General features: G+C 45.6%; 1 protein-coding gene across 5 annotated transcripts in view; it reads right to left on the reverse strand.

Moving 5' to 3' along the window:
* NTRK3 (neurotrophic receptor tyrosine kinase 3) overlaps nt 1-25,896 on the reverse strand; it is a 361,705-nt gene that overhangs the window by 149,322 nt on the left and 186,487 nt on the right. For all 5 annotated transcript variants that reach the window (XM_003788654.2, XM_003788653.2, XM_003788652.2 and 2 more), the window contains one exon: nt 4,708-4,896. In XM_003788654.2, coding sequence (XP_003788702.1) covers nt 4,708-4,896 — 189 coding nt within the window. The remainder of the gene's footprint in view (nt 1-4,707; nt 4,897-25,896) is intronic.

Here is a 25,896-nt window from a genome sequence, read left to right on the forward strand (position 1 = left end):
GGTCTGGGGGGCGGCATGGTGTGGGGAGGGGAAATCGGCATCTCATGTAGGAATATGTAATTATACCAAGGTAGCAGCTGGAGGTGTGGGGCTGTGCTCTGGAAAGAAGACACAAACGCTGGGAAAGATAAAAGTGGAAGACACATTTCCGTGAGCTGCCCCAGAGCAGGGGATCCAACCTGGGCCTTAGGGATCAGCAATGGTTAGCAAGACACCTGGGAGGGCAGGGAATGTGTATTTCTTGTTTCCCATTGTTTCCACAGCCTAAGAGAAAATCTGATGCAAACCCTTAATAAATATGTATTGAATAGATGCAAGGGGAAGGAATCAGCCCAGCACAAGTGACTCGAAAGCTGACAGTGAAGGGAGGCTCAGAGGAACGTGGTCAAGTTTTACAAAGAGATCAAGGATGGAGAGAGGAGGGCTTCCTGGGGAAATGGAAACAGAGATGGATCCATGCAACAGATAACTGCAAGGGGCTTATGGTGGGTTTGAGCCGCCACACAGGGGAGGGGAGAAGAAAGGGCGAGCTGAACGAGGCAGGAAGAGGCCCTGTTTGCAGAAACAGCCCAGAAAGGCTGGGGGACATTGGCTCTGGGAGGGTAGACACACTGTTTCCTAAAAGACAGGAGCAAAATGGAAACAAAGGCAGATGTTGACATCAGAGGAGAAAAGGAAGGAGGGACAAGTCAGGACAGGAGTTACTGTCCCCAGATGGCCTCTGCTTTCCCAGCCAAGAGAATGGGCTTTGGGGAAAGGGTTGAACAGAGAAGCCCAGGGCCTTAAAGACAGCTGAGGAGCCTTTCCACTGTCCAATGGGCCAAGTGTGCCTCTGAAAACAGCAGCTGGCAGTCTGACCCCAGCCCACGAACGACTGGCCAGACCCGTCAGATGGTGACGAAAGGTAACCGAGAGTCCAGTGTTGCTGCAAACACAACTCCCCAGTGACCCATACGGATTGGTCCCTTGGGTGTCTCATTCTATAGGGTTTATTTAGCACAAAGCCTGGGATCCTCAACTGTGTGACAAAGAGGCTTGCATCCATTTCCTGATGCCTTTGAAGCTTCGTGTGAATAATGAGGGGCCTTATTAGCCGTTGGGTTCTATATACATTTCCAACCAGGAGTATCTTTATTCAGCTCTTTCAGAATCCCTGGAAAGGCTGAACAAATTAAGAATAAAGACAATATCAAACGCAGAGCACATGTTGGGAATACAGGCAAGGGGACGCAAGTATCTGAGAAAGGAATGCACTGGGGAGCTCTAAATATCCTTGCGGCCTGACATGCTAGCAAAAGTGCTATGGGCCAGACTGAAGGCAGACAGAAAGTGAGATGCAAAGACAGGAGCCGCCTCCTCATCGTCCCGGTCTGAAAGGTCCCACCATGTATGATAAGCACACGAGGAATAAAGAAAGAAAAGCGTTTTTATGTATAATCCATCACTGGGGGCAGTGGGAAATGTCTGCAGCCAGGTAGCACCACGTTCCTACAATTCCATCCCATACTGCACATTTTAAAATGGGACAAAGAAGGGGATCGGATGGGGACAGTGCCTAGGGGATTCACTATAGGAGCAACTTTCCTCTCTTAGTCTCCCTACTTTTTGCCACCCCCAAAGGATAGACCCGGGCCTTGTCTATAGCACCATAAATGTTCTCTACTTATTTATGTACCAAGATGCATGTGGTTTTAATTATTTATAGTAGTGTCTCATCACACACAGGAATGCATCTTGGAGTCAGTTCCCTCAACTGATGAAGCGCTGGAAATCAGAGACCCGCTGCCGGCTCAGCCAGTAAATCTCCTCCGAGGACTGGTCTGGGTGCTCCCTGCCCTCATCTGTGTGAGTCACCGATGGACTTGCAGAGGGAGGATTAGCCAAATCCATTTATGCTGCCTCTCACATTGTCTTCTGGGCCACACATGTTTTCTGAAAACAATCACGAGCTAGCCACTGTTGACTGATAGGACAAAATACACTGCTTCCCTCCAAAGTAGACCTTCCCTGCTATCAGTGGGGCTTGACAATCTGGAGTCCCCTGGTGATTTTTGGCTGGTAAGGTACTGTTTGCTCCCCTATTCCTTCAGTCTTCATCAACACAACTGTTTCCCTTCCATCTTCACCACCCTCTTCTTGCTCACACAGAACTGCCTGGATCTTTAAGGCACTTTGAACCGCAAACTCAGGAGCACGCTAAAAGGAAGGCTTTCCCTAGTGTGATGGCTCCTTGGCTGTGCTCTGTCTCCACATCAAAGGACACTCAGCAGATCCCACAGGCTCCTAGGTTTCCACGGGACACTTACTCTGATGGCTCAGAGGAAACTTCCCTCCCCATTTGGCAATTGTGCCCATAACCTGGTATCAGGATTTCCAGGGAGAACAAATGTGACCCAGAGATGATATTCCGTAGCTAGAACCTAGAGCTCCCACTAAAGAGAACACAGTGATCCTCATTTCTCACAGATGCTGTGAATTTCCTTATTGCTAAAATTTACATACAATCCCTAAACCACACTTAATAGGCTTTCGTGGTCATTTGGGCATAGGTACAGAGTAACAAAAATGTAAGTCACCTAACCTACACGTTTCCAGTTGAGGCTAAAAAATGAGACACTCTGTCTTCTTCTTTATTTTTTTCTTTTTCTTTCGTCTATTTCATTTGACAAAAATTGTATAATTTATCATGTACAACATGGTCTTTTATTTAATTCTTGTTCAGCTCTCATATTATAAACAAATGTCCTTTATGTAGTCTACTGTGGACCACATTTTTTGCATTTGTGTGCTTTGCTTAGTGATTTTACAGTTTAGCAAGCCCCCACCCACCCACCCACACAGTTCTGAACTATTGGCTAATGTCCTTAAGCACAAGACAGGTGTGATGGACCTTCCAGAGAACATGCTTTTGTTAGATAAGCTTTGTTCAGATGAGTTATAATAGCATTGGCCATGAACTTAATGTTAATGAATCAACAGTATGTATTAAGTAAGGTGTCTTTAAACAGAAACACATATGCAAGGTTATGCATTGATTAGTTGATAAAATGTTGTGCATAGAGGCTCACAGGAACCTAACCCTATATTTCCCCTAGGAGCAATGGCTCAGTGTCTGCTGAGTCAGTGTTTGCAGCAACTTGATAGAACTACTGCAAATAAAAACTGCAAATAAAGAGAACTATTCATTCAACACAGCCAGGTCTAAGACTCTGTTCAAATACTAATGGAATACTAGAAAATTTGGCCTTAACCCTAGACCATACTTGGACCCATACTGCCACCATAGACGGTCTTTTCTCCCAGCCATGTCCAGATCAGCCTGGGAATGAGCCTGATCTGAGACAAGTGCTTTCGCTGAAGCAGCACACAGGGCTCTTTCTTCCTTGCCCAGCCCTGGTCCAGAACCCAGCTATCTTTCCTCTAGTACTGACAGAGAGTGTCTGATAAACACTGAGATAGTGCAGAACACCCAGGGTTAGAAGGTAAACGATGGCCTTATGCTGACGTAAGCCCCATCTCTTCCACCATGGCAACCCTCTCACTAAAAATCAGAGCCCGAGAAATGAAGCAAAGGCTGATAAGGGTAACCAAACGCCCACACTGCTACAAGATGAACCAGAGAGAACAGCAAGAGTTCTGGGAGCTACAAAGAGTGTGGCCCAAGTGCAGAGAGCTCAGGCCAGGGGATGAGCAAGACCAGAAGGTGCTTTTTCCTAGGCCTCCCAGGTGGCCAATTGAAACATGAAGAGAGCCCACCAGCTAGGGACTCACAGGGACAGGGAGCTCACGGCCTCCCAGAACCTCAGCATTCCTGCCCCTAAAGTGGGCCTTAACCTAGCCCATCATTTCTGTCCCTTCCAGCTCCTAGGTCAACACTGATGCCTCACTGTCCAGGGGCCTCTGTGCTCTCCCTGAAGCAGTGGATCATTTCCAGGGCACAGTTTGAGAGGTGGAGGTATGCATTGGTGGTGCTGGGCCTGGAGGGAGCCTGGAGACACAGCAAGGAGCCTGCTGGAGGGAAGGCTAAGCCACGAGGTTCCAGGAGCTGAGAGGGGCCCAGCAGGGCTCAGCAGAAATAGAAAGAGAAGCTGGAGCCAACAGGGTTGAGAAATGAGGAGGAAACAGGTGCCTGGAGGCCTCTGGTCGGAGTGAGATGTCTGCAGTGAGGAGGTGAGTGTTCCTAGCCCTGGGCTGTGATGTGAGTCCCAGGAAGTGCACACTTCGGGGCACTGGAGGGGCAGCGAGAGAGATGTTTCTGTTCAAAGGTACTCACCGCCCATTACTCCCTTCCCTTCTCATGGAGGCTTGGGTTGAGGTTCTGCTGAGCTCAGGGGCTGCTGTCTGAACAGAGTCAGGTTATACTTCCTAATTACATAGGCCAGGTCTAGAGAGAAGACCCAGCTCCTCTGTGTCACCTGCCTTATCAGGAACACCTCTCTCTACTCAGGATCCTGCTGAACCCAGGTGAACAGAAGAGGGAGCCAGAGTCAGACCCGGGGCCTTCCCTTCCCAGGGGACTCTGTGCCCAGAGAACTCCTGGCCCAGGCTATTCTTCCAGCTTAGAGACAGACAGGGAGGGTCTCCTAAAAAGTGAGAGGTTAGCAGGTGACAGGTCACCCCAGAAGGTTCCAGAACCCCAGCTACATGGTCTATTGCCACACCACCCTTCCCTCCCCGGAAGGGACAGCACCCCCTCCCAGTACTTACATGTGTCTGGCTTGTGGCAGTTGTGTCCTTGACGGAAGTACTGGGGGTTCTCAATGACAGGGATGCGTGTCATGCCAATGACCACAGTGTCGGGCCCAGCGTCCAGCGACGAGGGTGTGGTGATGCCATGGTTGATGTGGTGCAGTGGGCTGGCTGAGTCCTCCTCACCACTAATGACAGCCACAGGACCTGCCAGGCCAGGAGAGACACGGCACCCAGTGAGGTGACATCTGGCCAATTCCCAGCCCTGCCACAGACATCCCACACACACCATGCTTTAAGCACCAGCAAACTCCACTAAAACAGTGTTCCCTGAATGCTCTGAATTCTGAATTCAGAGAACCACCCCTTAATTCTCTTTCTTGAGAATTACCCCATCAAACTATGGGAACAGCTGCAGAATAAAAGTGAACTAAAATGACCATGGCATGAATTATTTTCTCTTCCTCAAATTCAAATTAGATTGAAATAATAAAAGTTTTAAGTAAGTTTCTTTGTTTATGTAACAACAACAGGATTTTTAAAAATGATCTGGCAGTCATTTGCACCCTGCTCCTTATCCCCTGGGAAGCTTTAAAAACTACTGATGACAGGTTCCATCTCTACAGGTACTGATTCGATCTGTCCAGGGTGTGAGCCAGCCATTAGGATGGTAAAAGCTTCCCAGGTGAGTCTCATGGACAGCCAGGATTAAGAACCTCTGATTAGAGAACTGGGGACCCAGAGCTTTTCAACTCACCTTCAGACCCTACCCTCCCTTATCCATAGGGAGACATGCCCTGTGTGGGCCTGGATCTAACCTGGGCCAAGTTCACGAATGACAGTAATTAGGCTGCATGACTCTGAGCCTACTGGCAGCTGGACCGGCTGTCCTGCTCTTGAAAGATCCAGACTCCACACTGCCCCAATAGCTTCAAAGGACATCACCTTGTGTGATTACCAACCCCAACCCAGCTTCACTCTAGCTTTTTTCTGACCCAAAGAAGAAACCCAATAAATAAGGTTACTCAAAAGCACAAGATAACAAAGAGAATTAACGCTGTAGTCCTGGTAGAGCAATGATTCTATTGGGTGGTGTGAGTCTCCCATACATAGAAATAAAAATCCTGTAAAGTGAATTAGCTGTGACTGTTTGTGGCTTCATAAGACTGGCGTTTCAAATAGCTGCTTTGCTAGACACACAGTCCCCAGACAAAGTGCCTGCTGTGATTTTGTTTTGCAGCTTGAACAATATTTCCACTGCAGAAATCCATTACATCTTACTGAAGTTTATGGAGAGAATATTTCCCATCAAAGAGCGAGGTGAAGCACCAATGAGGCAGAACTAAATGGGAGACTGGTACACGCAAACGGAGGACCCTGAATCCCACTCTGTCAGCACACACTGGCTTATTCCAGTCCCTGACAAATGCCTGTCTGTGTTTGGAGGCCACGTGGCCATGTGGAAAAGTTGCAGTAAGCGGTTGCCCAAACACTCACAACAATCACTTGCTTTGCAAAATGAAGCCAGTTCCCGAAAATACCTCGTAGACTTTTAGAAAAACTTCATAGAGACTTCCAGTTAAACCAGGAAAACTAAGCACCTTTCTTTATCCTCTTTCCTCGAACACTGCCAAAATATAAAAGGATTTAAGAAATATCTGTGTATGAAAAGAAAGAGGGAGTCAGTTCTGCTGGGGAAGCTCAGGGCTTGAAGGGACAAGGTGGCCAGAAAGGTTGGCGTAAGGTAAGGTTGGCCGCAACAAGGCACCCGCACCATCACCTCACCCCCAGCCTGCAGGATTGCAGCACTTTGCCCCGAGAAACTGAACTGGAAAGGCTCAGGGGAGGCTGGGATGAAACATGAGGCTGAGCCCCTTCTTCCCCCTTCTAGAACAACAGAAACCAAACCTCCCCCACCACCCCATCTCATCTCACACCACCACCACGCAGATTAGAGAAATGCTTCTCTGGAGAAACTCTCAAAAAAATGTATCTAGATTGGGGTTTATCAACCTTTTTTTATCTCATGGCACACTTGAACTTATAGTTAAACATCCATGGCACACTTAAATTACGTTGATCCAAAAGAAAAAAAAGAGTTAAAAAAAAGAATACACTTACTGTGCTTTGAATTGCTTTTGAAAAAAATTTAATTAATGATCTTTAAAAATTTTCATGGCACACCAATTGAAAAAAATCACTGGTCCAGATATCGAAACCCTCAGATCTCTCAAAGGAAAGTCAAGTTCGCTCTGTGATCACACTGCACGTAACTAAGCTTCACTCACACACGTGTGTGTGTGCACGGGAATCATATCAGCTTTCCAGGCCCTTCAGCAAAGCTTCAGCATGAAAATGAGAGTAAGAGACAAGCAATCACGGGTGTACGAGAGCCGGAGGCAACGCAGGAAGCAGAAAGAGACCTTATACTATCCACAGAGAGGTAAATGAGGGCCTTGTACCTACATAACAAACTGTCCTTGGGAATCACTGAACATCTAAATTTGACAAAGAAGAGCGGAAAGACAAAGTCAAGGAAACTACCCACACGGTTCCCAGCACAGTTAACACAAGTGCACACTATCAAGGCACAAAGGCACAAAAGGCAGAATCCTGGGGATAAAGAGAAGATGTTCAGAGCTTCCAGGAGGGAAGGCGAGGTCACATTCACAAAGGAAGAGCAATCAGAAAGATGATGAACTTCTCCCTGACAACACTACTGCCGTTTCTGTACTGAGCAATTCCTTCCAAATTTTGATAGACAACTTTGTAATCTGGAATTCTGTCTAAAAAATGTATTACTTCACTGTATAGGTGAAAAGAAAGGTATTGGAAAATGTGGAAAAATGTGTCTCACTCATCCCCTTTCTTAGGAAGCATCAGGAGAAGGAACTTCAGCAAAATGGGGGCAAACACAGAAAGGAGGAAGAGGACACCCAGTCTCAGAGAGTGGGAGCCTCAGGCCACCAGGCTGCAGGAAGCAGGTGTCCAGGGGGGACAGGTTAAGGCAAAAATAAAGGCAGGATTCGCACCCAGGCTGTCTCGCTCACTCCACAGCTCACAGCCACAGACTTCATCAGGCCTGTAGACCATGCACTGCAAGGAGACAAAACAACCAGGTAACAGAAGTTACCACCATCCCTTCCCATTCTGTTCTTGGCATGATGGGACATGCATTGTCACAGTGGCTCAGGAGAAAGGCACAGAATCAGAAGAAGTTTGAGAAGATTAAAATATTAGAACTTTTGTGCAAGGACGTTCCTTTGAATCTGTACACAGATAGTCAATCCATGGACATCCAGTGGTCAACAAAATGTTTCAAGATCTTACCGCCTAAAAGTAGCCACCTATTCTAGGATGTGAAAAAGCTGGGGCCAGAGCCACAGAGGGAAACGTTCTGCCATAGGCTGCCAAGCCACGGGGTCACCCAGGAGCACTCCACAGAAATGAAAGAAGAAAGCCCAACACTAGATCCCCCGGGAACCCCAATATATAGAATGTAGGCATTGCATTGTAGGAGGAGAAGAAATGGCAGAAAAGTGGAAGAGAACAAGAAAAGGGCATTATCTTGGACATCGAAGGAAGAGGATTTCTAGAAGTTCAAGAGACTCATAGAAGACAAATAGGATGAAGAATGAAAATAGGTCACTGGATGTGGAAATATGGGGGTGGCCTTCACGAGAGCAATTTCTACTGAGTGGTAGAGAAAAAAGCGGCAAATGATAGTGAGTTGAGGAGTTAGTTGGAGAAATCACGATCCTGGTAATAATTTTTTTTTTAATTGAATACTTCAGAACATGGGGCTCTGCAATGTAGCTTCTTTAGTCTCACAACTCCTCTGTGACATGGGTACCATTACCTCCCCCATTTTAAAGATGGCACTGAAGCACAGAGCAGTGACCTGCCCAAGGACACATGCCTACCTAGCAAAGAAGTGGAGCTGGGATTCAGATTCCTGGTCTGGCCCGGAAGCCGGTGCTCACAGCTCTCAGCCAGCATGGGCTCCTGGGAAGCGCAGGGTCACAGGGACACTCCATCAGCTGTGGCTCATTATGCTCCTTGGGAGCAGCCACCTTCGATTGCAGAGACCCTTTATAAAGATGTTCTTCTTGACTCTCAAGAATTGGGACAGGAGTGAGTCACCTGGGTAGACTCACCCAGATAGATTACAGATAACTCATCACCGCCTCTTCTTCCCAACAGTGCTGATGCTCTTATTAAACTATGTCCACGTTAGAAAAGGGCACCACGCGGCCAGACTGCTGCCCCATCCCTGAGGCCCTCTTACTCTGCTCTTCCTCAAACCATAGTCCTTAAAATAAAAGCCAGTAATAAGCACACAGGCCCATCTGGTCAAAGCGTGTAAGAAGTGACCCCTGCAGCGTGCCCTTGCCTGCCTGCGTTGGGGCCCCACAGTGTGGCGGCTAGCACAGAGGTGAGACAAGTCTTCCCTGGACAGGACTGTCCTGGGCACTTAGCATCCCTGGGCCTGCATAGAGGAAGCAGGCTGGGATTCATCAATCACAATCCATGTTCCCTCTGTGGGGGTAGCTGTGCACGTGCGGGGCACAGGGTAAATGGGAAACCTCTGTACCTTCCACCCAATTTTGCTGTGAACCTAAAACGTCTCTAAAAATGGATTCTAAAAAATAAATCATTAAAAATAATCCATTCTCCCTACACAACACAAAAACACATTTCCAAACACCCCTTGGAGTGACTGATGGAGTAGCCCCAGGTTGAAAACTACTGATAGGGACACCAGCATTTCACTCTAGGAATCCACGTCCCTTTCAAAGTCTGGTCAGTCCTCATACTACTTACTCAGGGGAAAACCCACAGATCTGTGGCCCTTCTGGGGGAGGAAGCATTTGTTCTCACCTTAATAACCACAGTGAAGAATTGATTAAGATACCAAAGAAGGGACAATTAATGGGGGGAGGGGCTCTCAGCTGTCTAGGGAGCTCACTTCTATTTTCTTGAAACTGCCCAGCTCTGAGGCAGGTCAAGAGGAGTCCTTTTCTGTCTTCTGAGTCCTACACACACACACACATACACACAGAGAGAGCTAGGACCCATTACCAGCTTCTCTGCTGTCACTAATCCATTCCAAATTACACAATGGCTTTGTAATGCAGCTCTAGTAAACAAAAAGAAACAGAAACATTCTCATAGCCTTTCTGGTAAGTTCAAGCTTTTGACAGAGACCCTCAAGGGAATACAGGTCTGTTCAGACACTCACATCACATTATTCTCTTCCAAAATCGATGCCTTTTTTTCCCCCTGTAGATGAGCAATGGATTCTATTCTTCAACCATACTGCAATGGAACCATTAGATCATTAGGGAAACGCATGGCCCCGACATCCTTGTACAGCAGGACGTCTATGCTATCTGTCCAGAGTCTCTCTCTTGCCTTCCCTGCTCCTTCCATAGGGGCAAAATAAGGGTGCAGAATTAGGAACAGCTCAGATTTCATAAGTGGCTAGTTCCCAGATGGGACTCAGGTTCCCAGAGACAGATGAGGGAGCTCCACTGCAATAGGGTTACACCCCACCCCAGTGGGATAAGCCCCAGTCGTGGAGTGGGGGGTGGTGGCAGCTGGACCTACAGGTCATCAGGAGGACCTACAGATACACAGCATTCTACAGAGGCCTCTGGTGACTACAGGGAAACTTCCCCAGGCTCCCAAATGCAAAAGGAGAAGGGAGAGAGGTGGGCAAGCAAAACAGAAGCAGAAAAAGTAGTTTCCCAGGTAACAAACCCCCTTGTGGATCACAGGAGGACTGCCTTGGTATCAGTCTCTCTAATACCCTACCCTTACCTCTAAAATCCTCTCTTTCCCACCAACTCTCTGATTTACACAGCATTAGCAATTCTCTAAGAAAAGCCAGCTACTGGCCGAACCCTCGGACATCTGTCCAGTTAGTGTGTGGAAGTGGTTCTTCTCCAAGCTCCAGATGAATAACTCAGAGCCCCAGGGATGCTGGGATCCCTTTGGCTTATAAAAAAAGGAGGGGGGAGGTAAAATAAATTAACATTTATTAAACACCTGCTATATGCCAGATATGTTGCTGGGAATTTTGTTCTCATCTCATGTGATTCTGAAAAACTACCTTCATTCTCATTTGATCAACTAGAAAACTGATCTTCAATTAAGTGTAGTTTTCCAAAAATCACCCAGCCAAGAAGTGATGAAACCTATATTCAAAAGCATATTTGGTGAATCTTTCTAAGAGTAGAATGTGAATGTTTTAAAGCAATAACAGAAAATGACATGAAGGCTGTGTTGACCAGTTTGATGGAAGTATTTCAGATTGCATGTGAAAACCCCACACCGTACCCCAGAAGTGCATTAATGTACATAGTTACCATTCAATAAAAAAAAAGGAAAAAAAAAAAAAAAAAGCATATTTGTTTCCAAAAGTCTTCCTCACCCCACCAAACTACCCATTTCCTACACTGTATAGCTGACACCAAACATTTCTTACAAGTGGATCGGGCTTGGTGTGAATACCTGAGCCTATATGAAGAAAGGGAGATGTGGAGCCAAGGGATCTGGGGATATTCTCAAGATTGGGCCAACTATTCTCAAATATTCTCAAGATTGGGCCAACTCACATAAGGTAACTTTGAGCAGAAAAGTCCAACATGTATAGCTGAATTGTAAAATCCCAGGGCCCAAATCCATCTACTTCTATATGCCTTCCTTTATCTCTGTACTTCCTTCAAAAGAAGAGTCGATGGAGGAGAACTTCACCTCTTAGATCAGAAAGCCCTCTCTGGAGCTGTGGCCATTGTGACTGCTGTTTACTGAGTATTTCCACACATCTGGCAGGACTGCCGTTTTCTGCACCCCTCAAAGTTAGGCTATACCCCGTCACTTTCTTTGGAATGAAAAGTGAGCAGACGTGAGAATGTGTCACTCCCACACGGAAGCTTTAAGATCCAGTGTGTAATCTATCACATTCTCTTTCGCCTGTGCTGGCATTTGCGGCTGCCTGAGGCACAGCCCCCGTCAACTACAGTCTCTAAGCAAGACCAATGTGGAGCAAAGGGCTCCATCCAACACCTGGCACGGGGTAGGAGGGGCATGAGAAACGCAGCCCTGTTGCTGTAAGCCACTGTGATTGGTGGGGGCACGTTCTATCACGTCTCCACATCTAACAACGTGACTTTCATCTTTTCATTCAGACAGTGGGCTTGCTTCACACCATCTCCCACAAATCCCAACAGAAGAGCCTCATACAAAAGATACTTGTCTTCCTGACTGATGCAAATCATCTTAAAATGCCTCCCCGCTCTCTGTCCCAAAGTTGAGTTGGAATCTTACGTTCCACAGACAGACCAGGACTACCTAGATCTTACTGGGAGGTAGGAGAAAACAGGCCTGCATGGCTCGCATGCTTCTTTAATGTGTCAGAATGAAGCAAACGAGCCAACCTTTGGATTAAGAAAATGATTTTTTAAAAACCTCAACCTTTCCCTACTGATAAAAATCAAACATTGACATGTCCCTGGTGGGCGAGAGCTTCGCATCAACAAATCTGAGAGCAGGAACTCATAAAACGGAGTAAGTGAAAGCACAACAAATACAATTAAAAATCCAGCCATGCTCCAAGAGGGATCCCATTTACTATCTCATAAAAAGAGCCTGGTCCTCAGAGGCAAACAAAAGAAAATCAATTTCTTAATTTTTATTGGCAGATGTGGGACAGAGGCCAAGTGAACATGGGCTGTGCCCAAGAGCAGAAGACGTGGGGGACCAGTCACTGGCCTTCTGCTCCTGGACTGGCTCCTCTGGGCCCTCCCCACTCCACCTCCTGCAGCTTCCGGACAGATGTTGCCCTCTGTAAGCTGTGGGGCACGCAGGGTCCTGCAGGCTACACAATAAGCCATGACCTCCTCACTGCTCTGCTCCTCTCCCTGAATCATTTCCCAAAAGATAAGCTTTATTCTCTGGCACAAATTCCCTCCCAGCCTCTTACAGGAACCAGAGCGCAGGTCACGCCTCACAGCACTCTCAGATTGGAGGCACTGCTTGGAGATCGGGAGCAAGGCTGCTATTCGGCCAGCCGAGAACACGCAAGGAAGGAAAGGGAAGGCAGGATGGGGTACGCCAGGTCCTTGGCTTCCCTAGCACCCCCTTTCTCAACCACCACAGCAATCCTGGGGCTAGATCTTATTATTCCCAGTGATGCGGCTGAGAAAACTAATGCTCCAGATTTCATAATCTGCTCAAGGTCACTCAGTTAATAAATGATAAACAGATCCACATCTGTGTGACTTCAGTGTCTGGGCACATCTCACTGCAGCAGGCCGCCTGACCCTCCGGCCTTGTTTTTCTAACAACACGACAAGTGGCCAAAGCTCCTTCCCAGCCCCCGTGTTTATACCCTTGAAATGTATTTGTATGAGAACTGGCTTCATTTAGGAGGGAAGTCCATGCATTTGCAAGAAACTTCAGACCTATAACCACGGCATCAGGTTGTAGCTGTCCAGGGCCAGCAGAAGTCCACAGGCAGAAAGATGGCCATGCAGCCACAGCAGGGGCCTAAGAATGAGGAACAAGCAGCCCGAGGAAGGCAAATGCCACCAGACTTCTCCAATCCTCTCTGTGCAGACAGGAGTTCAAACCCTCCCAGGTACAAACAGGAGGTCACTAATTACCTTCAAATTGGGTGTATAAGGTGAATGGAACACAAAATTTCCTGTCTAACACCCCAGACAGAGATCACAGCTCAAGTCTTAACATTTCTAAAGTCAGCTCTAGCAAGTGCACCGTGGTTAACTAGTGTTACCCTGAAATAAAGGCATCTATTTCCCCTAAAGACTTGGTCATTATCTTTCCCCATCTTCTTGGGGATATTTGGAGAATGGAGGGAAACATCCCTTGAGATCATGCTGTACCAGGTGCAGCTACATGGAACCCCTGATGTCCCCATGCCCTTCACCCACTTGCTCATGTTGCTTTTGGCACTTACTAAACTTTTGCTCGCATGATCTTATTTCAACACCAAGACTAAGAGAATTAGAGCTTAAACTGTTGTGGGCTAAGCCCAAACACCTCTGATTTCACCTAGGTCATAGGAGGGAAATCTAATAGCTAAAAGCCCATTGGCTGACCCTGGATGGTTGCAACATAAAGTTCTTTTAAATAAAGAGAAGCATAATGAATTAAGAGGTACAGACACCTGATGCTGAGGAGAAGAAAATTATTTTCTACAGGAACTTGGGGCCTGATGGGCATTGACTGATGTGGGACTTCCCAGCTAGAAAATTCACCCATACCTGCATGGGTCTCACACACTGCAGGAGGGGAAGTCAGGAAAACCCTTTCCACGCTAATTTCTAAATACAAGTAAAGTGACATCACAGCATGTTGGATGCCTAGAAAAATCAGAGTGATGGGCTTACATACACTTGCAATATAACACAATAAGAATAGCTAAAGTCTGTCGGCACTCACTGACCATCACTGAACAATTACTGTCACAGTACTGGGCCATATATATAATTCCATCCAATCCTTACAGTGACTCAATGAAGTGGTTCCTATAATCAGGGTCACAGGAATTAAGTAGTCTGTCCAAGGTCACACAGCACGTTAAGTGTCAGTGTCATGATTCTAACTGGAGCATAGGACACCAGAGTCTATATTCTCAATCCTTCCCCTCCCTACCTCAAGGTACATAATTATATGGCCTCAAATAATGAGGTCTATAGTTCAGAACCCTTTTGAACTATAACATCCTTAAATCTAGGATGCTGAAGTGAGGGCTGAATTTATAGTTGGAGAGAAACCATGGAAGTCTCCAATGGATTCTCTAGACCATTTTGACATTATAAACTATTATAAAGGCCTGAGACTCCTGAGTGCTCAGAATCTCTTACTGTGGGCTTGATACAGATGCCATCACTTTATGTCAGACAAAAAGACATTCTTCCTTTTGTTAGAAAACATTCACTGGGCATGTGTGAGGCCTCCTAGGGGGCTCAAGGGAGGGAGGGTGCGAACAGTTAAAGACCAAAGTGCCCTTTAGAATGGAGGATCTCATGATTTGCTGCATTAAAACCTCGAATCCAATAGCAATGCAACCCACAGACCTGTATGACACTTCACTGCTCACAGGGCCCTTTCCTACCTGTGCACTCAGTCATCACTATGTCCCTGGGGGATACTAAAAAGAGGCAGTCATGGTCCCATTTCACAGGTGAGGAAACTGAGGCTCAGATTGTTTAAAAGAACTACCACATGGTCAGAGGAAAGTCAGCTCTTGTGATTCCCAAACAAGTGCCCTTCTGAGCTCACATCAGATTTCCTCTAAAAAAAAAAAAATAATAAGAGGAGGCCATGATCTCAAGACCCCACCTGGGGAATAATATTCAACTCCCCACCAAATGGGTCTTTGTGGAAGTTGTCTGGAGAGTTCATGAGTTTGGTTTAAATTCGCTTCCTAGGAATAGAGCCTTTAGGGGTGGCTTTTAAACAGTGGGGCCAACACACATGACAGAGGCGGCACTGTAAACCCAGACAACGGAAAGTGTGCCACATAAAAGGTGGATTCTTGTGGGTCCCTGGAGGAATGGGACTATCAAAATGTGACCAAGTATCTCTGTAGTCCCTGAACCAGAAGCTAGCAGTCTCTGGTGGTGCCCACAGAGCTCAACAGGCCCCAAAGGCACTTCTGCTAAGGGCTATGCATGCCTTGAACCCTGGGTCCCACAGGCCCCGGCCTAGCAGAGATGATGGACTATTATTGCAGGTGCCTCCTGGCCTCTCTGTGGCCTCTCGCCTACTGCTCACTGGACAAGGTGTTGGCACCTGCTCATCTGGGTCAGCACATCTCCCAGGCTCGGCTCTCCCAGGCACAGTGTGGCCTCCATCCAGAACACTGCATTCAGTTCTCAGGACCTACAACAGGAGCTTGCCCCCCTGTGTCTATGGCAAGGACATCTTGTGGACAAGTCACAAAGCAGTCCTATGAATTTTGACTTTTGGAAGTTATGCCAGTCAGCATCACAATATTTATCGGAAACATGCATCTCCAGAATCCATGAGGAAGTCACATCTACATTTGAACCTGTGCTGTTGTTGGGTTGTCCTGGAGTCAACACTGGCCCATCTCTTTGCTTATCCCAATTTAAGCTTGTTAGCTGGTTTTAAAAGTCTCTAGAACAGAAATCCCTAAAGGGCAAAGATTCTTTCCTAGGTATCTTTGAACTGCTTTGTGTCTCTAGTAAAGGGGCTTTAAGAGAACAGGAAATTAGAAAATTACATGTGCTCGAGTGCTATTCCAGACAGCAGTGAGCATTTCCTCTCCAGAGGTATCCTTGAGCTGCCATGACAAGAGATTACCAAGTGGGTGCCTTAAAACAGCAGAATTTTATTCTCTATAGTTGCAAAGCCCAGCAGTCTGAAATCAAGGTGCCAGCAGGGCCGTGGACTTGAAGACTCTGCATAGAATCCTTCTTTACCTCCTTCTAGCTTCTACTGGTGGCCAGTGACCCTGGGCATTCCCTGGATGGCAGGTGCATCAGTCCAGCATGGCCACAGCATGGCCTTCATGTCTCTTCTCTCTTTATAGGGTACTAGTCAAATCAGATTAAGGCTCCACCCTACTCCTGTATCACCTCATCTTTTTTTTTTATTAAGTCATAACTGTGTACAGTGATGCATTTGTGGGGTTCAGTGTACTGATTTTATATACAATGTGAAATGCTTACATTGAACTAAGTAACACATCCATCACAATTATACTCTTTTCTTAATAATTTTGAAATGTACCAGTACATCATGCACATTAGGCATTGCGAGGTGCCCCCAAATACCCTCCCTCCTCTCACCTCCCTCCTCTCCATTCTCTCCTCTTCTCTTCTACTTTCTGGACTATAGTTATGTTTTACCATTCATATGGATGTGTACGTGATTATATGTTGATTTCATAATAGTACTGAGTATATTGGATACTTTTTTTCCCCATTCTTGAGATACTTTACTAAGAAGAATATGTTCCAGCACCATCCAGGATGTGAAGTCTCCTGGATGTAAAGTCTCCATCTTGTTATAGCTACATAGTATTCCATGGTGTACATATACCACAATTTGTTAATCCATTCTTGGGCCCATGGCCACTTGGGCTGTTTCCACATCTTGGCAATTATGAATTGGGCTGCAATAAACATTCTGGTGCAAATGTCTTTGTTGTAAAATAATTTTTGATCATCTGGGTATATACCTAGTAGAGGAATTACAGTAGGTCTACTTTTAGTTCCTTGAGTATTCTCCAAACTTCTATCCAAAAGGTACTAGCTTGCATTCCCACCAGCAGTGTAGAAGTGTTCCCTTCGCTCTGCATCCACACCAACATCTGTAGTTTGGGGATTTTGTGATGTAGGCTAATCGTACTGGAGTTAGATGATAACTCAGAGTGGTTTTGATTATATCACCTCATCTTAACTTACATCTTAATTCCATTTGCGATGATTCTGTTTCCAAATAAGGTCATATTGACAGGTACTAGAGATTAGAATGTTAACCCATCTTTTTGCAGGACATAATTCTACCTGCAACGCCATGTCTCCCATCTAACCCTCAGCACCCAGGGCATGAGAGGCAGCGGTAGCCCCAGGGTATGAAATAGCATTATAAGGGCAGGGATGAAGGTGGAGGAGGCACAGTCTCTGGGTAAGCTGGGAATTCACTCTAGAGGCATTTAACCTCCCAGGGGCAACTTCCCACTCCAGCTCTTTGCAAGTGACCTAAACACTATAGTCCATGATTCATGCCACACTTTCTAGATCAGCGCTTCCTGCCCATGTGCTCACCAAATACTGTCTCGTGTGCTGGGTCCTGAGCTAGGGACTGGGAGTACAGGGGAGGAAGAGGACACACTCCAGGTCTACACGTGGGACACACAGATAAACCAACAGAGATGGCGCATGGGATGAGGGCACCTTGCAGGGGTGTCCAGAGCAGTGAGGCAGCCCTTGAGAGAAACTCAGCCAGGGAAGTAACAGAGGAAGGCAGCCTAGAGAAGGGCCCCCAGTCCAGCAAACACTCTGTCCTTGACCCCACCCACCAAAGCAGTCCTTGTCCCACCCTGGATGACTTGCCTTCCTCCTGTCCTGCAGATCCTATCTCTGCCTCCTTGGTGGCTGTCACCTTTGAGGCACCTTGAACCTTGACCACTGTCTCTTCTCCCCACACACCGGGACAGCAGTCAGACAGGGGCCTCTGCAGCCACCATCAATCTCTTGACTCCCTCATTCCTTTCGCAGGCGTGCCATTAAAATGATATAAGCATTTCATTCCAACAGCGCTACAGCAGGAACGGTGGGGGTGCAAAGGGTCGACCGATTCTCAGCATGGGAAGGAATAAAGACAATCAATAGAAATAATATTGGATCAGCTCCGAGATCTCTTCCCTCATGTGGCATGTTTTATAAACGGTAGCACCTGCTCCTATTTATACATCTGTTCTGGCCACCCTGCAGAGGCTCGCTGGCCAGTCCAACACCACAAGGCATGCACAATCTGTAAGAAGTCCCTTTGGTCACACAGGGAAGGGCAATGATGTCCTCCGCACATCCACCACCAGACCCTCATAACTGTGCCAAAAACCCCATGTGCGTGCTGGCACAGATGTACTCCTGAGCAAGGATGTGTATGAACTCACACATGAACTAACGCCAGTGGGTTGAATGTTAAACAAGTATGTAAAGAGACTACTATTGTGCATTTCTTTACAAATTCATCCCTTCCTCCATCTCACCAGATAAATATTTCCACGGGCAATGTATATAATACACTTAAGGGTAATATAGTCAAGGATATTGAACACTCCAACCAAAACACCCTGAAAAGGGATGGTGAGATAGATGGGAAAGGGGGCAGATACCATAGTAGCGAGTTGGCCATGGTACCAAAGAAAAGAATCCAAAGATCTAACCTCACAACACCGCCCCAGTGTCTAATCTGAAATTGCACATTCTTCTTCAATTTTGCGATTTCTTGCAATCACTTTTACGGTGTTATTCTTGTACTGACTTCCAGATCAGGCAATATTATTAAATGAAACAATTCATTTAAAAAACAAATTCTCTCATCTTCAGGGCAGCTCCTCATCAAAAGCCTACTTCTTTATGCTTCCATTAACCAGAAGAAGGTGCAGGTGGAGAGTTAGACCCTGCCAAAGAGGGACACCTGATTAAAAGGCACAAACCCACACATCGCGATGCACCTAGGATGGTGTTTGTTTAGACCTGCTGTTCCAGCATCATTGTTAGGTGCCCTGTTTGGTCTGGATGATAAATGACAGAGTCACCCGATTAAAAAGTAACTTAACCCTCTTGTGCGTGGGAGTTGAAGGTGGATAAAGGGAATTCATGAGTAGGATCCACTGCGGCTGTAGACTCCAGACACCGGGCAATGTCTCAAGGAAAGCTGTGAACCACTCTAGCCAACACACATCCGTGGAAGCAGCTACAGAGGGGCTGGGTGTGTATCTTCAAAATATCCACATAGGACATTGTGTTCTTGGGCAGTCGATAAATATCACTTGATGATGATGCTGCAGCCATTGATTTTCCATTCCCTCTTCTCCCTCTGTTCCCTTCTCCCTCCCTTCTTCCTCAGGGTACAGGTCAATCAATCTTAGGCCATCTTGATCTACTTGGAAAGCTTAACTGCCATGAAGCTAAACCACTTGTCCTCTGGCTCCAATCTCTTAGAGAAATTAGTGCCAATGGAAGTGTCAGTATCAATTTCATAATGTTATTGGATGAAGGCAAGGCTGGGCTGCATCCCATATTCCTGACGGGCTATCAGAGTGATGAGGATGATGCGTACAAAGACAGACAGCCCTGACAGCAGAGGCAGTGACTCAAGAGCAATTAGACTGACAAGACTATCTTTAAGCCCCATCGCTTAATGCTGACACTGGTATGTTCCCCACAGAGATTTCGAATATGGGATGCAGGTTTTTCCCAGTGTCTCTAGGGGTAACTGGAGATCCTGGAGGCTTGCAAAGCAGCCCTCGGCCCTATAACTCTCCCAAGAGGATGTGAACAAAGGGTTCTAATGCAGCAGAAGGACTGTGCTCTCGTGCCGGGAAGACTGAATATCTGCCCCCTCCTTTTCCCTTCCCCTTCTTTTCCCAGCCTTCTAAAGAAATGTCAAGATAAAATGTAGGCTATGTATTTAAATTTAATTCCTTTGCAGAGTCAAGGGAAGCCTTGGGATTATTAAAATGGAAATCAAGATCTTGTAAAAGTCAAACCATCCTAGCAGGAAAGGAGATTTATCCTGGAAGGCAATGGCAACAGATGGATGAGATACCGTGAGGATCCTGAGTTCTAATCCCAGTTCTTACCCCTGGATTGCTGTAAATACAACTGCATGCAATCAGGAAGTTGTCACTTTACCTCTTTGGGGCCTCAAATTCCTCATGTAAGGTCAACCATGGCCTCCTGCTATGTGAGGAAATGAAATGCCAGCAGTGCCAAGGGCAACAGAAGAATCAAAGGAGGATTTTTTTTTAAGACCTGCCAAGGTGTGTAGAAATTCCTTTCTTCTGGGCAAGATAGAAGAGGCACAGAAACCACTGTGGAACTGAAGATGGAGCACGTGGTCAGACCCAAGAGAGGGGAAAAGCAAGTCTTGTCTCCTGTTCAAATGTACCGCATGCAAGAGGCATGGAAATGATGCTGAAAATACTTGTGTGGTGTGCCTAATCTATTTTAAGGCCTCTGGCTGAACAGTTTATTTTCCCTAGTTCTCATGAGTTTATGTTCCCAGGGCAGCAGGCATCATTTTGAGCCTGGGAGATTACAGCTATTTAAGCAGGTTTGCTTTATTATTTTTTAATTGCTTAACAGTATTGTTCGTTGGTGTTCCATTAAAAACCCCACAGTGTTGCACAATGGAATTTAAAATTCATGCTATTTCAAAGTGTCCACTTCAGAATACATGCGTGCGCATGTGTTTCTAGGGTTAGCTAACACCAATATTAATTAGCTAATCTTGACACTTACCTAAGCAGTTACACTAAGCAAAATGATACATGGAAAGGATCAGTGTGCAGTAAGCCTTAGCCGGACTACGTCACCCGGCCCAAAGGCTATTGTCGATATGACCTGAAACTCAGAACGTTGGCCTAATGTGCAAATGTGTGGATCAGGTGATCCCTCCCAAGGTGCCTTTAAATAGTAGGCCCTTTAAAGACATGGTAGTTAGTGCAGCGAAGGGTATTTTAAGATCATTAACCAATTGAAAGAGAGGTTGGGGGCAGAGAAACGTGAAGTGGTAAAAGTTCCCGCTAATCAGAGGTGGTTCAGAATCAATGATTAAGCACCTCGGGAACTACTGGAGAAAGTTATAGGAGCTCATTAGGTAGTTAACAAGTTTTGCTGGGCACACACACGGCGTTGTTCTCCTGGGGCTCACAGACACAAACATAATGGACTTCATGCTCAACAATTTGGAAGCACAACTGTTGGGAAATCCTGAATAGGTTACCTAGATTTTCACATAACGACATATTTGTTGAAGGTAGGAGGGCTTCCTGAAATCAATCATTTGCCCCCAGAACTTAAATAGAGTCAAGAACAATGAGTGTAAACAGGAGAACGTCCACAGAGAAGTAAAGAAAGTGTTTGTGCATTCATTGCGCTTCCCTGTTGTTGAATTCAAAAACGTGTGTGCCACAGGTCACAGGGAGAAAACTGGACTTCACAGGGGGAAGGAACTCATGGATCCCCAACAAGATGCTTCTCAAAGTCACCAGACTGAAATCCTTAAGCGGGCAAATGACATTTATTTTTAAAATCTTTGACTTCTAATAGGCCCAGGTATCATTCCATCTTGGCCTGGTTATAAAGATTGTCTATAGGTGGAATGTTTTCCACTTCAGATATTAGATATATATCTTTTCAAACTTTAGCTAGGTAGATTGGGTGATCAATAGATACTACGTGTGTGTGTGTGTGCATATAAAAAGCACAGCCAAGAAGTAAACACACACACTCATCTATACACAAATAAACTATGTGTCATTTATGAAAAATCATCTAAACTCCAGACACGGGGCCAAGCTTTCCTATATTTTCTCATTTAATAAAACTACTATTTAATGAGTCTGGGCTATGGCCAAGAATTGCCCCAAGCAATTCATAAAAATTTCCTCATTTAACCCTCACAATCTTGCAATGATCATTACCAGTTTACAGACAAAGAAACAAAAACTCAGAACTGTTTTTATTAACCTGCCCACTATCCCTCAGCTAATAAATGGAGAAACTGAAATTTCAGTCCAAGACCATCTCGTCCCAAAGCCTGTCCTCATCCCACAATATACTATCTGCTGTGAACTATAATTTTAAGAAAACTTATGAAACAATATGAAGAGAGAGCATATTTGATATCTTCCTTAACATCTACTGCAGATTTTTCATTAAAGTCACTCACTAATATTATTTAACTGGGTCCTGATTCATACCCGTGTATAATGTAGACTTGACACTCAAAGCCCATCATCATCTAATTGTCTCAACAATCACATTTCCTACTATTACATGAGCAAAAACACTGGCTGTTGTTCCCCAAATACACAATCTACGTTTCCACCTTGTCACACCTATGCCTGTGGTCCACCCATCCAACCCCACACTTGCCAGACCAGCTCAATCCACACCACTCCCCTAAAGAATGTCTTCCACCTGCCTCTCCTGATGCTCTCTCCCACCCCAGCCAGTCACTTTCTCCTCTAAACTCTTGCAGCACTTCTGATGACAGGTTTCCCTGTCACCTCTTTTGTCTCTCTCTATTGATTCTCACCCTCTGTGATCTAACAATAAGGCATAAAGGAAAGAGGCTTGTCCTAACTCAATACTTTTATTCTGTTTGACTAAGAAAAGACAACCGTGCTCATGATAGTAAGGAGAATGCCTAAGTCACAAGCATATTTCCACTGTTCTGTTAACTATGACAATCTTGGTCACGCCACTTAAATTCTCTAAGTATCCATTTCCTCATTTATAAATAAGGTTTATAGCAGGAACTGCCTCATCAGGCTATTTACATAAACAAAGTATTTATGTAAAGGGTGGTGTAAGTGCTCGCTACACGTCAATTGATAATAATTCTAATAAAGTAGAAAAACTGCAGTTAGCCAACTCAGGAATTTCGTTGTTGACACTTCTGACCCCCATAATAATTATTGATTTAAGTGACAGTTTCTTATTTTCGTATACCCCGAATGACAACATTTGTAGTCTAATATTTTCTAAACTCTTCCATTCCATACTGGAGGATCAGAGTGAGTCATGCTTCCCATCTTGGATCAAAACTAGAGGACCTAATGGTGCAGATAAGAACGGAGCTTATTAGAGGTGGAGAGGAGGCCTTTCACTGGCAGACTGGCTAACTCTTTTTGGCTTCTATAGACTTCAGCCCAATTCTTCACCAATCCAGGCATTTAGCAGGGACCAGATAGATGTTAAATGACAGCACAGTTGACTATGCTGGGTAGACATGCTCCCCCAATTTCCATAGCTAAGAGGGAAAGGCAGAATAAGTGGTGTCATAAACATTTCCAGATGTTCATCTGAAACAGCTCCAAGACAGGACAGGAAGTAGCCAGCTCCCGACAGGGCGATCAGCCACCCCATCACGTCCTGGAGGAAGGCAGGGAGACACCAGCATGGCTGCCATCTCTCATTCTCCCCATAACAAGGTGAAAACAGGCAACAGGCTCAGAGCGACAAGGTGACTCACCTGAGCCCACCTGGCTAGAAAGTGGAAAGATCAGTTTGAATCCACGTCTGTTAGACTTAAAAGCCAATTCTCTAGTCTTTGAGCGAGCTCAACAGCCATAACCCCAACATACTCGGCCCATAGGTGCCTTCATAAGAGGCATCCAGACTTCTGCTGTCAGTGGTGACAGGGGCTTCCACACCCCAAAGCTGAGTCTCCCTACTGCAAAGCATTGTGCCATACCGTAAGGGCAAATGTAATTAATGCTGATTGTAATCACTAGGAGTTAATAGATTTATTAGCCTAGTGAGCTAAAAATGGCTTATGCTAATAAATCAATGAGGAATGAGAGAGAAAGTGAACATCTTTGAGTAATGGGTGGGGTGCAGCAGGCAGTTGAGGATTTGTGTGGACCTTTACTGGCAGACAAGACCAGTCCAGGAGGCTGAGTGGCAGGAGTAGTCACTCACCCAGTGAGCTGTGAGACTCCAGTAATCTCAGGAACAAGGAGCTGAAAATTCAAAAAGACTTTGGGCCCAAGGGGTGTCTATGAGCTATAAAGTATGGAGGCCTTAATAGCTCAGTAACTTTAAATAAGTTGCTTAAGTTCTCTTAACGATGGTTTCTTTACTTAGTAAACTGTGATAATAGGCCTGACCCCAAAGACTGTGCATTGGACAGATTTGAAAAACACTAGCCTACTATGTGCCAGGTATTGTTCTAAGGACCAGGGACACAACAAGAGCCAAACAACACCCCCCCACCGCCTAGTGGAGTTAACATTCCAGGGGGAGGCAATAGACAGGCCAACTAAGCCAATCAATGTCCGTCGGGTAGGACTGACAGCCATAAAGGGGCACAGACAGTGATGAGGGGACAAAGAGCAATGGGACTCTGACATAGTTTGGTCACAGGCACACAGGAGCCCATAGATTCAAAGGGTCTGTTGTACAGTCAGTGCATGAGGGCTCCATTTCATAGCCAGGGCAGGAGACCTCAGACCTACTAAATAGAAGTGCTCGGCTATGGGGGAGGGGGCTGACTGCTGAACCCTGAACTAATGCCCTCTCAATGTGATAAGAGAAGGTGGGGATCTGATCCCCAACATACAGTAAAACCAGAAGGCTCATTTGGTCAGGGAGAAGGGCTATGTATGGTGGAACGCTCTCCAAGTTCTTTGCGATCTTAGCTAGGCAAGTTATTTGCCCTCGCAGTGCCTCAGTTTCCCGATGAGAATAATGTGAATAATGGGAAAAGTAGTATTAAATAACCGACTCCCTAATAAAGATCCTAAGTAGGTTGTGAGATTTAAATGAAGAAATATTTAAAAAATACTTAGCACAGTGCCTGGCACACACTATGGACTAAACAAATACTGGCTATTAACAGTATTGTGAACTTCACATATGCGTACAAATACCTTATCAAGATAAAATGCTGTGATTAACAGAACTGGTAAAAATTGGAATTTCATGCCCTTTAGCAATTTGCTGTGAGTTCTCTTCCCTGAGATCAGGCTGTGTAAAAAGGCACTGATTATTTAATTTGACACTACAGGAAGTTGATGGAAGGAAGGTTTGCTCCCTTCTGTGCCAGCGTGGATGGAACGTGCTATGCTGAAAATCAGAGGGGAATATAAGGCTGATAATTCAACCTACAGTGATACCATGGGTCCCACCTCCATGACCAATGGAGAGCTGAGCCCAATTCAGTATAAGCTGAGGGCTATTCTGGGCAAAAAGAAATGGAAATAACAAAACCTGCCTTATTTGTTTACACTGCCAATTAGGCAGTCAATCCTGAAAATATATTGACTGTCCATGGTGAGCAAAGCATTAAATAATATCATTTATAGCTACCATTTGTTAAGAACTTGATAAACGCTAGACGTACAGTTCCATTCATCTACTGCCCGATGCAGTTCCTCTGTGAGTTCTGATCTGAGTGCCCGCTGCTTTCACCCAGCCCCTTCCCAGCTAGAAGGACTCCTCCTCCCTTGGCAGGAACCCCACAGTCCACCCTACCTTGCAGCCTTTTATAGGGTCTTATCTGCCTGACCAGTGTGTGCTCCTCAAGAGAAGAAACATTCTAGTCATGGTCCTATCCTACAAAATGGGCAATGCATCAACAGGCATCTAATATAGTTAGAATGAATTAATGAATGGAAAAAGCAAAACTGGATCGCACCCCACATTTCAATGCTGGAGGTTCTGCAAAGCATTTAGTAGCTAACATAGTGGTGGCAACCCCAGGGATCCAGGACAGAATACTCCTGGAACTCAATTCCCTCTGTGTCCATAGGGGGAACCACCCGGAGCTTCTGAAAACATAATGATAATGATAAAGATAATGATAGTAAGTAGCAGCAGCAAACATTCAGCAAGTGCTTACTATGTTCCAAGCACTGTGTACTTTGAATGTATTTTTTTTTCCATTTGATTCTTGCAATTCTCT

Source organism: Otolemur garnettii, unplaced genomic scaffold (assembly GCF_000181295.1).
Source record: "Otolemur garnettii isolate 467f Iridium unplaced genomic scaffold, OtoGar3 scaffold00029, whole genome shotgun sequence".
Lineage (NCBI taxonomy): Eukaryota > Metazoa > Chordata > Mammalia > Primates > Galagidae > Otolemur > Otolemur garnettii.